Source organism: Chelmon rostratus, chromosome 3, assembly GCF_017976325.1.
Source record: "Chelmon rostratus isolate fCheRos1 chromosome 3, fCheRos1.pri, whole genome shotgun sequence".
Classification (NCBI taxonomy): Eukaryota; Metazoa; Chordata; class Actinopteri; order Chaetodontiformes; family Chaetodontidae; genus Chelmon; species Chelmon rostratus.
The window spans coordinates 5,644,623-5,656,797 of NC_055660.1; the positions used below are offsets into that span (position 1 = coordinate 5,644,623).

General features: G+C 43.3%; 1 protein-coding gene across 2 annotated transcripts; it reads right to left on the reverse strand.

Moving 5' to 3' along the window:
- Nucleotides 1-688: 688 nt before the first annotated feature.
- tlr3 (toll-like receptor 3) lies at nucleotides 689-7,381 on the reverse strand. 2 transcript variants are annotated; one of them, XM_041965771.1, is made up of 5 exons: nucleotides 7,313-7,381; nucleotides 5,937-6,401; nucleotides 3,957-4,151; nucleotides 1,965-3,820; nucleotides 689-1,850 (listed from the first exon to the last, which is right to left on the reverse strand). In XM_041965771.1, exons 2-5 carry the CDS (start codon nucleotides 6,387-6,389, stop codon nucleotides 1,619-1,621), a joined length of 2,736 nt encoding a protein of 911 aa, XP_041821705.1. In that variant the 5' UTR covers nucleotides 6,390-6,401; nucleotides 7,313-7,381; the 3' UTR covers nucleotides 689-1,618. The 2 variants fall into 2 exon arrangements, with proteins under 2 accessions (XP_041821705.1, XP_041821697.1); XM_041965763.1 differs by having other exon boundaries at nucleotides 7,081-7,378.
- Between the last annotated feature and the right edge of the window lie 4,794 nt (nucleotides 7,382-12,175).

The window sequence follows — 12,175 nt, forward strand, 5'->3', positions numbered from 1 at the left end:
ATTTATCGCCATTTATTACTCTTATGTCATAAAAAGCTTCAGAAGGAGATATGAGATATACAACAAGAAGATAGATAAACATGAATACTAAAATGTGCAAAGGCAGATTGAGCTGTGAATGTTGTTCACAAATTAAAAAATAAAGATGTTAATTATTTACCTTATGATAGCTGGCTGGCCCTGACCAAGGCCTTTGTCCCACTTAGTCTCTCCTAGTCTGGTATTTGTCAACATCCTTTCATATGACGTCCAGCATGATGGCTAATGAATAACATGGTTATCTTGGCAGCATGTACGTTTTATGATGAAAAGAGGATTTCACTGTTGTAAAATGAATGTAAATAGTATACAGGGGTTTATATGAAGGTGTTTTTTCACTACATAATGTAAAGAAAAGCACTATATTCTAAGTGAAGGTAACCCTGATTTTTGTTTTTAGGCTTTATGTAGTTTGTGGTGCTTCAAAATGTCCATATCTGTGACACAGGCTGAACAAAGACTGGACATCAGGGCGGTAGTTAGCATGAGGATACTGCGGCAATGTACTATTTTACTTATTTATTATGAATTTTAGCAACCTGGCAGGAGTTTATATTCTGGAATGAAAAACTCACACATGGTGGGTATTTTCTAAGCCTCTAAGCTTCTACACCTGGCACTGAAGGGAAGACAAACTTTTAGCCACATGAGGGTTTAATGCTTTTCAGAATATAACTCAACAGTTAACTGAAGCAGTAAAATAAGAAAACTCTAAATTATTATTGATCTTTTTAGCTTACTTCTAAAAGTGTGTATTCTGCAAACTTCAAATGGCTTCTTTCTAGGAAGTCCAGCTCTCACCTTGATCAATCCCTAATCTTGCAGACTGAGTTAGTTTAAAGCCTTGAGGCGTAAACAGAAATCACAAATGGATTAACTACACAGGGCGTGTTTCTCACTAACATTTAGAAGCTTAGAAAGAAAACGCCACTGAGGCTATGGAACTGGCTTTTAAATCATAACATACAGTAAAGAGGAATAAACTGCTGCAATTACATCTGGCCATCATCTCCATCTCCTGTAAGACTGCTATTTCTATTAAGAATAAAAATCTGGCGTTACCAAACTGAACAATGACAATATGCTGTTTTGTATTGAGCTCAGATCAGATCAGTAACAGAAGATTTTAATCTTTGAGGCAAAGAAAATGGTGCAGTTCCTCACTACAACCACTAGGTGTCCATAGAGTCATTCTCTGCTCACACTGATCCCTGCGTGACGAAGATTGCTGTGTAAAAACAGACTTTTTCAGCTATATCATTCATTTAAAAGTCACCTTCTGCCATCGCACAACAATAACTGTAACCAAGAAATAAAAATCATAACTTCTTTGAGTTAATTTAGTTGTTTTTATAGATAACTTACACTTTACATGTAACTGTACCTGCTCAGCTGGAGTTTAAAAGAATAGCATGATAATTTTTGTACCTCAGACAAGTTTTTGTACCAAAGACTTGAACAGGCAAATAACAAATACACAAAAAATGACAGAAAAATCAGCAATTGTTAGAAAGTAGTGATAACTGAACATGCATTGGTAATTATTATCACAAAGGGAATTACTAGCGATGGCATACAGTCAGTCCTGCAATCGGTTAGTCATGCCAAGTGCTATGAGGAGCTTCTGGTGAAAGGCTGGTACCCTCTCCTTGTGGACAGGCCAGTCCAGGATGCAGCACGGACGCAACATGCCCCTGCGGAGGAAGAGTGAGCGAGACAGCTTGTAGTCGTGAACATCCTGCAGGAAGACCAGAACCACAGAGTCCCTGCTGGCTTCAATGACCTGGTGAAGGGCGTGATGGGCTTTAAATCTGGATGGGCAGGAGGGCAGAGAGACAACTTTGAAAACTCACTTCATCACAAATACAGAACACCAATACCAAGAAGTATGTAAGCCAGACGAAATATACGATGGAGTGATTTACCGTCTACACCAGGGATCTCTGAGGAGAGTTTCAGTGACGACAAACAAGATTTTTCGTGACTTCCTCATATTGTCCACAATGGATTCGAGCTGCGACATGCCGGGGACCGAATCCCGATCCTCCAAATAAAACCTGCACTTTTCATTCTCCAAGGGGACCATCCTTCTCTCCACCCAGCTCCTGTCCTTCTCTGCATATATGACGTAAGCGTCGTACTCGTACTCCCTGCCCTCTTCGACTGTGGCGTCGCTAAATCCCAATGTGCGATTGATCAGTATGTTCCAGTAAAACTGAATCCTCCAGCCATCGAACCGCACCACAAGCGCAATTACAGTCAGCATGATGACAGCTGTGCTGCTCAGTATGTAAAGAGCCTGAAACGGGGTCATGTCTTTGCAAGAGAGGGTGTCAAAATCCATGATGGAGCGGTTGAAGTAAGCCAGTGGAGTGTTGCACATATACTGCTCCCTGACGCCAGGCACGCCGGTCATATTTGTGCTATTCAGCCATGTCACGAACCACAGGATGCTCTCGCACGTGCAGTCAAACGGATTTTTGTCCATGAAGAGCAGGCTGAGGTTGCTCATGGGAACTTTGAACACTCCGGGCCTCACACTTGTGATCAGATTCTTTTGTAAAAATAAAGCCTGCAGTGACTTCAGGTCATCAAAAATGGACTCCTTGAGATTATTGAGGAGGTTGCTCGCCAAGCTTAGTTCATGGAGGTCACTCAGGCCTCTCAGAGCCTCTGCCGGGATCTCGTCCAGCCCGTTATTATCCATCAGCAAGGTCATTAAGTTCTGCGCCCATTTCAGAAACAACACTGGCCCACCTTGGTTGGCGCTCTTCCACAAACGGGCTAAGTTATTGTGTTGGAGCTTCAGCACCTTCAGGTTCACAAGCCCCTCCAACATGTTCTCTCTGATGTTCGCAATGTTGTTGTTGCTGAGATCCAGGAGGGCGAGGTTGGACAGGGGCCTGAACGGAGAGGGGTCCAGGTTCAACGCTGTGGCTTTAAGACTTTTTCCCAAAGTCAGGACCCGGAGATTGGGCACATTGACGAACGAAGTGTGGCTTAGATTGACCGTCTGGAAGTTATTGGACATGTGAATCTCTTGAACTTGGTCCAGACCTTCAAACTCTTTGCCAGTGAGAGTTTGCTTGATAAAGTTGGAGTCTAGAAGAAGGGTGCTGAGGTTTCCGAGAACAGAGAAGCCTCCGGGACTGATATGATTTATAGCCGTCCCAGTCAGATTGAGCTTTCTGAGCTGTGATCCGGCGAGGGAGACAAAGGTCTTGTTGGTGATGTCTCTGAGCGAGGGATAAGTACTCCAGCTCATGTCGAGCTCTTTAAGACTCGTCAAGCCTGTGAATGTTTGCTCTGTGATTTCCCGGACCGCAGTTCTCTGCAATATCAAACTCTCCAGGGAGCTCAATGGCTGGAAGGAGAAATCATCAATAATCGGGATGGCGGAGGTGTGACTTTTCACCAGAGCCTTCGTCAGCTGGAGTTTTTTCAAACCTTCGAGCCCCTGAAATGTGTCCTTGGTCAGGTGCTTGATGTTGTTGTCCACCAGAATCAGCGTCTCAAGTCTGGACAGCCACAGAAACGAGCCTTTTTCGATCTTACCCATGCCATTACCGGACAGATCCAGAAAGGTTAGATTTGTTTCCTGCAGCCCTCGAAAGGTCGTGTTGGTGAGTGTGACCAGCTTCATTTTCCGAAGAGACAGCGCATCGATGGCCGTCGATGACAGCTCCGAGCAGAGTTTAGCAATAACCAGAGTGCCCATGTTGCTCCCGTCCATGATTAAAGTACGCAGGCTTGAAATGGGATGGAAGCAACCGGGCTCAAGCTGCAACGAAATACGACAAGTGAGACAAAAAAAGCAGAAACAGAACAGACAAGTGAAAGCAAGGTGCCACATTTTTTCAACTCCATTTTCTACTAGTTCCAATTTTGACCACATCACTTTTAGGTAGGTTTCTTACTGTTTTCAGCGACACCGATGACAGGTTGAGGACTTGCAGAGAGGACGAGTGGTTAAGGAAGGAAAAGTCGTCTTTCTTCAGAGTGCTGAAGTCATTGAACGCCAGGTTGAGGTTCACCAGGCTGGGCAGCTGACGCTGGGAGCCGAGCTTGGCTGACGGCAGCTTGTTGGTGGAAACATCAAGAAATTTCAGGCTCTGAGAATCACGCCAGGAGAATAAAAACAAAGCAAAGTGTTATTCAATGCAACACAGGAGAGGAACATCAAACAATCTAACCCCCAAAAGTGGCGTGGTTCCTTTTCCTTTTTCCATTGGCTTCCCCTGACGATTTCTTTGTATGAGAGATTTAGGTTTGCACACCAGTATCATCCTACAACAGAGACTGATTCACTGATTGTTATAAGATATGACAGTATGCTTATTTCATCTAGTTTTTATTTGCTTCAAGCCTGTTTGACACCGCCGGGGTTGCAGTCGTCATGCACACCATAATAATGCATCTAAGCAACACATCAACAGAACATTTACACATTTTTGCCGGCTGTCCCTCCTGCATTTGGCAGCTGGGTTATTATTATTATTATTATTATGCGCATATTATCGGATGTTATACTTTGCTCTTCGTTCACCCTGCTGCCGGCAGACTTTCCATGTTTCCGCCGCCTGTTTCATGTGAGCATGCTCATGGCTAGATATGGAAAACCTGGGCTGTTAGGCTTAGTTATCTGAGCCAGATAACAAAAAGATATGCTGGGTGTGTTGAACTTGTTTCTTGGCACATGCTCCTGGTGAGATAGCATGAGCAGTCTACTCGTTGAGCTGCAACTACACTGTATTCACTTATTTCATATATTTTCATGAAGCAATCCATCTCTATCATAATCAGTCCTGTCCTGTATTGATTTTCTGCCACTGCCTTTACTCTGTTTCTACTATTTTTTCTGTTTCCTTTCATGTTTATTTAACAACAGTTTACTTTATAGGTAAATACAAATTGTTGCACAAGAAGGATTCTTTACTTAAAAAGGATAGTTTGACAGCTGCACGGTGGCTCGGTGGTTTGTGTGGAGTTTGCATGTTCTCCCTGTGCAGCGTGGGTTCTCACCGGGTTCTCCGGCTTCCTCCCACAGTCCAAAAACGTGCTTAGGTTAATTGATAACTCTAAATTGTCCATAGGTGTGAATGAGCGTGTGGTTGTTTGTCTGTATATGTAGCCCTGTGGTAGGCTGGCGACCTGCCCAGGGTGTCCCCTGCCTTCGCCCGAGAGACGGCTGGGATAGGCTCCAGCCCCCCCCGTGACCCTGCAAAGGATTCAGCGGTGTATAGATAATGGATGGATGGATGGATAGTTTGACATTTTGGGACACTCATTCGCTGTCCAGAGGGTGACATGACAAGAGCGACACCACCCTCACAACTATACAGTTAATAAGTAGCTGGGGCCAGCAGGCTAGCTTAGCTTAGCTTAGCTTATTTTAGCAAATGAGTTTTTTTTTGTCTAAAAACGACTATTTACTATCATTTCAGTCATCAGTACCATTATTGCACCCTCGTTCATGAGGTTTGCTCTCCAGCTTATCAAAGGTCTCACATCTATATGCTGGACTTAAGTGTGGACAATCAGACTGTTGCACACTGTCATTTTTGCACAACTGCACTACTGCGCTCACATTTAACCACCAGATGTCTATCTTGTATAGCTTAGTTCTATATTTTTATCTCACTATTTTTTATTATTTCTTTTTTTCTTATATTGTTAGTTGGTAGTTTGTATTGCTTTTTAGCCTCCTTACTTGAAAGATGTTCTTTTTGGCATGCCCTTGTGTTTCCACCCTTTGAGCTGCTGGAAATGTAAATTTCTCTTTGGAGATTACCGGTAATACAGTCTCTATCTATCTATCTATCTATCTATCTATCTATCTATCCATCTATCCATCTATCCATCCATCCATCCATCCATCCATCCATCTCTATCTGTACCTGCAGTGCAGAGAAGGGTTCTCCTTGTAGCCTTAGCCGGTTACTCGCCATGATCAGCCGGGTTAGTTTGGTGCAGTGGCTCAAATCCTCCCTCCTCAGCAACAGCACCTGGTTGTGTTGCATGTTCAGCGTCTGCAGCAAAGGCAGAGTCTGACACAAACCTCCGTCCAGCTTGGTGATACTGTTGTAGCTGACATCAAGGTGGAGGAGGCCCGGGTATGGGGTGAGCGACACGGGTGGAATCCCCTGCAGCCTGTTGTGAGACACGTCCAGGCTGGTGATGTTCCTGGGAAGGTTTGGGGGGACCGCACTAAGGCTGAGGTGGCTGCAGTCAGCCCTGCCGTCTCGCACCTGGCAGGAGGTCTTCTTCTGGCCCGCCACGCGACTGTTGGGTCCCGCCAGGAAGCAGCATGTGATGAGCAGCGCAGGGAGGAGGGAACGAGGGGCACACATCGCTTTAAAAACCTTTTAAAAAAGAGAGAATAAAAGCTGCATTCATTGATTTTGACATATTATGATCTTCTAAAGTTGATATAGCAAACATGTTAGCTGTTTATACATTAGGCACATACAAAGCATTATTCGGAAGTATTTGGAGTTAAACTTGGCTAGTCGCTAATGTTTTCTGTCTTCTGTCTGGTGCTGGTCAGTTACTGCAGAGTGTTTTATCAGAGTTTTTTTTTTTTTTTTGCTAAAAACACCTTTCTGACGCTGCTTGGAAGCAAAACGGTTCAACTGCAGGCTGTAAAATCAAAGCAACGAGCTTCTTATAGCTGAGTCTGTCAGGGCGGATGATAATTACATGGATTCATCACTATGAGCAACATCTTTCACTCTACACACGGTCTTTTAATCTATTGTTGATATAAAGATATTGATTGGTGCAGCTTTAATATACAGAACTGGCCAGGTATCACATGTGTTATGCAACAGTGAGGGAAAAAGTTGTAATTCTGTTTTATTTCTGACATTACAACATATAATATGACTTGGAACGCTGTGTACAGATGTTCAAAATTCTCCTTATTACTCTCAAAGTAGGCTAACATGAGCATAATTAGGATTGTATGATAATAAAAGAATAACTGTCACCTCGACCCTTTAAGTCTGGCTAATGTCAACATAATACCTGAAGATTTCTTACCAGGTTTTGCCTTTGCAAACAGCAGCACAGTCTCTAGAAGGACAGCTGCCACAGAGTCTCGGTGCAGCTTATGAAGCAGGCACCGCAGAGGCAAAGCCCAGAAACAAGGAAATGAGAAGCTGGAAGTTTCACTTCTTCATCAGTGTCTGGATCCACTGGAGAAGTGACTGCTGCCTGCAGGAGGGTGTGCAGAAGAAGCTCATTGTGCAGGCTGAATGAAATTCATACTCACGTTCAATAAAACCGGTGTTTTTAAGTACTTTAGATATACAGACACATCCCCGGTGCCTGCTGGGACACAAACATGGCTGCAGACTTGGTCAGGATCTGACAAGGCGTGGTGTAACCGGGCGAGATTGGTGGATTTTAGGCACAGTCACAGTGGGACGGACGTGTACAGCGAGGGAGGCATTCAGGACATTTCATCAGGACACGAACCTGAAGGCATCAGTACCGTAATGAACGCGTGTTCAACAAGTTGATGCCGGTTGGTTCGATGGTTTCCAGTCACCTCTTGAACGCCAAATCCCTTTAACCTGTTTTGAAAACTGTATCAAAAGAAGAAGACGTTCGTCGATGTGCACATTTGCTTCAAACATCAGTAATTTCAATCAAACAAACAGCAGGACGGGTTAGCGCCGACACGAAACGCTCAGTACCGTAATTTTACCAGTAGACGCGCAGATTTGATGTGCACAAACGCAGCTAGATGCGGTTTCTAAAGTCCTGATCTGTTAGGCCAAGTGCGTGCACACTTACAAGGACTTTGACTCCGGTTTTAAGTTGCTCACAGTGTGCTTACACAGGGATGTACAGAGCAACAGAGCATATGAAAATATATAAAAAGCAACCATGACCAACACCATTCAATGTCTATGTGCAAGTGTTTCAAACAGTGCAAATAGTGCACACAAATACATGTTTATAGTATATACAGCATTTAATTGCTATTTAATTTTATTCCTCTCAGTACTGTGCTGTCGTATAGGTCATCATTAAAGGTCATTATTAAAAATCTTTTTAGGCGGTTTTTCTGACTTTTCAGGAGATTTTTCTTCCGGAAACCGTGACCTCTGACCTCTTTTATGTGTCTTACTTCTGGCTCTCTGCTGTCGTTGACATGAGTGACCTTTAGTCCATGGAAGACAGGTGGGCCCAGTCTGAAATTACCTGAAGTGGTAGTTGCTCCAACCCACTCAATCAAACATTGTAATTTACAGATTCTGACACATTATTTTGGACTGAATTGAAATAGCATAAATGGGTCTGCCAGCAGTTTGTAAAACAATATCTGCGATCAGATTATTTGTATATGGTTGTTAGAAATCAACACTCAGCAGCTCATTCACAATCAGAAGCCAGGCAGGTACTTTTATGATGTCACTTTATTTGTGTAGTCCAAAGTTTATTTACACTGACATATAACGCACAAATGTACAAGTGCTGAACCATCCAAGTAAAGACTGACCAGTAAGCACAGTTCTCTGTTCTACAGCATAGCTTAACATTGTGTCCCCAGCAGATGAAGTGAGAGATTCACTCACCTGAGGTTTGTGGTTCCCTAAAACTGACTCTGCAAGTCAAGATGCAGAAGTAGCAGAATCCAAAAGAAGAACTGTTGTTGGAGCTCAGGTTTGTAGAATCCTCAGGCCGGCCTGGATGTTATCATTCGACCCCTCTGAGCAGACAGAACAGGAATCAGTAGTCATATGATGATGGTTAATGCTTTATACTTTTATTATACAACTCCAGATTCCCTCATTCAGATCACCCGAGCTGTGAAGCTGGACTGAGCTTAGCTGGGGGGAAAAATAACTGGGTTACTATAAAATGACCACTAGAGGGCAGTAAAGCACTATTAATGATCCAATCTTTGTGCCACAGTATAAACTTCCTATTCTTATAGGTGCAGTGGGTTCATATAGAACAGTTTTTTTGTTCCAGAAGCTCTTTCAGACTGTTTACATATTTGCATATGAAGTATTCAGTGTTTTTGGATCTAATAACACAGGAAAGTAAAACTTATTACTTGGGTTGTCAAATAGAAATGCAGTCTAGTTGACAAGACTATGAACTAAGTCCGGCTTTTTCGTATTCTAGGGGGCATATTTGCCTTTATTTGATAGCAGACAGTAGAGATGCACGTCGCCTCTTTTGTATGAGATCCCTCACTGCCCGAATTCAGATTGACATTTTAAATGTACAATATGGACGTACATGTTACATACATGTTACATGACACTGGGGTGTGCTGTTGCCCTAGGAGTCTGACCATGTAGTCCCAGCAGCCCCAGTTCGGGTGCGTTGTTGCATTTCTGTCCTCCAGTGGCTCAGACCTGGAAGCTGGAAGTTGCTCTTCCTGAAAAACTCAGTGTCAACAAATGTAATTGTTAATCAATCCGTTGGCATTATTTTGAGCTCTTGTGCAAATTGATCTTGTAGGACCGTTCATCTTCATTCATCTTTAAAAAGATGAGCTAGTTATTATAAAAAGTATGAATTTTAAATCAAAATGTACATTGCAAGTAAATAGAGTGAAGGTAATTTATTGAATAGTGTATATCTTTACAGCTGTAGGCAGGAATTAAGTGCATTACTGAATCTGAAGATTACTACATGAAACCCATTTTAAAAGGTCAGCAGTAAAAGCAGAAATGACCTGCTGATGGTGCTAAATGAGGCATAAATTTGAAACACAGTAGATCAAGGAACTCTGCATTTCTGAAAGCAAAAACAATTAATGTCTTCTTCCGGATTACGGTTAAGTGATGCATCATTTCATCATTATAATGGATGGTTTTCCTTTAAAGTATGTGAATTTTATTTAAAATGGAAATACTTCTTCAGTGTCATTGCAAATCTTTAATCACATCAGGCCAAAAAACACTTTTAACCAAAGTATTAATTATTGACATTGGCTGTCGTGCAACAGAGCCCCCTTCCCATCGTTCCCAAGTATGCCATCAATCCAAACCATGGCTCAAAGCTGCACTGTGGCAATGCGTTTCCATCATCCTCACTGGTGTTTAGCGCTAATTAGCAAGTGTCAGCATGCTAACCCTTTAAACTAAGTTAATGAATAACAGGTAAACATTATACCTGCGGCTCATCAGCGTGTTAGCATTGTGACTGTGAGCATGATGTGAGAGTTTAGCCCAAAGCACCGCTGTGCCGTCGCCAGCACTGCCGTGAACTCATGTTTAGTGATTTAACAACTTTAATCATGCTTGATATGCTACAAATACACAATATTTGTTCATGTTTTCTGGTATTAATTGTTCTTTGGTGTCTATCAAACCAAAAACATTCTGCCTTTATTGTATCAACTCCTCTTTTGACACAGCGGTTTCTGGCTTTCTTGCACACTCTTTTTGCCAATATATTGATTAAATGGAGATTTATGGAGGGAGGACGCTGTCCCTGTCACCTTTCATGTTAGTGATTCTGCTATATGGAAAGCAGGAAACATCTGCAATAAACTCATCCCTCATCCTCCATAGTCATGCAGACATACATATATCCTTCTATCCCCTCTTTTCCTCTCTATCCTTCCCTCAGATTAATAGAGCAGGTCCTTCCTGGGATAGACCTCTGGCCACCTGATTGGTTTAGCCCGGTGCTAAGCCGAGGCAGCTTATAGGGCTTTGTGACAATGGCTGGATTTCTGAAGACCTGTAAAAAGTGGAGAGAGCTAGCATGATCTGCACTGGGGAGGTGGTCAAGTTGTTTAATGTGAGGAATAAAACCAAGAGATTAAATTCAGGGGTTTTCTGCAGGGAACACAGCCATAAAATAAACAGAGAGGCTGCATGGAGACGGAACAGTTTGATGGGAACCAGAGCAAATGATGCAGCAGGGAATTGTTGCAGCCCCATCCTGCTTTAATTGTGGCTAAATCATGAAGTGCACTGTCAACAGCTCAGGAGGCAAAAAGAGACATGAAAGCTGACAGGAGTTAGGTGATCATCAGATTCTCTCAGGAGAAGCAACTTGGCACCGGAACGAGGGATTAAAAGGAAGGTGAAACACCTCTCCTGCACTGTGGACTCATTGGTTAGTATTGCTGTACGTGCTTCACTTAGCCCGAGAGTGGCTGGCGCCTGCCATGTGTGCATGTGATTGAATGCACTAGTGCAAAAGGGATAACTGAGGGGGGGCGCAGCGGCTCCATCAGTGGGAGTGTGTGCCACATTCTTCATCTTTCTGGGTAAATCTCCTCTCCCTCGTATGCAGATTGAGTCTCTCTGTGTTGGGATGTTACAGAACGAAAGGTGAGTTTTTCCTCTTCACAGCTGTACATGGTGGATGTTAACCTGTGTGATGTAATCCTGAACATTAACTCGCAGTTACATCATTATCCATGCGTTCAGGTCCTCACTACACATGCTGCTCACTGTGCTTATCCACGTGTAGCCTATGAGGCTGCTGGAGTTTCAATGGGGTAACATGGAGAGAGGGCGATGTACATACAAGCAGCAGTGCAGGCTGTAGCAGCAGTGTTGTAGCATGTTCTCTCTGCCCTCTGCAGAAAAAAAGACACTGCGGTACTGTATGTCTCCCCCTCCCCAGTTTGCTGACCAATGATGTTTGGAGGTCGGGCGCCCGGCTCGGCTCCTGGTGTCAGCCGCTGACACACAGCTTGTTCAAGAACACGCTGGTTATTACACCTCGGAGGAAGGGAGGGGCCCGTGGCTCATAGCAGTGTGCATGCATTTGGATTTCAGTCACATGACGTAGACGCTGTTGTCCTTCATTAAGGCCACAGTGTGTCACACTGCACACGAGAATGAGCAGCCGTCTTTCACTGTGGACAGATGTCACACCTTTAATAAGTGAGGAGGCTTTTCTTCCTAATTGTGATTAATGAAAGTCACATGACAGGAAAAACAAGCTGCCTACATGACTGAGAATGAGATTATTTCTTTGCTTATCATCAGTGAGACTATGCCAGTCTGCTTGTGGCATTATCGACATATTAACTGTATTTTTCTTCTTTTTTTTTAACATTAGCTGATGGTATGTGCTTCTCATCACTGGCTAGTGCTCACTAAGTGCTGACTCAGGTCTCTTCTCACTGTAAGTGGTCCCGAGGGGT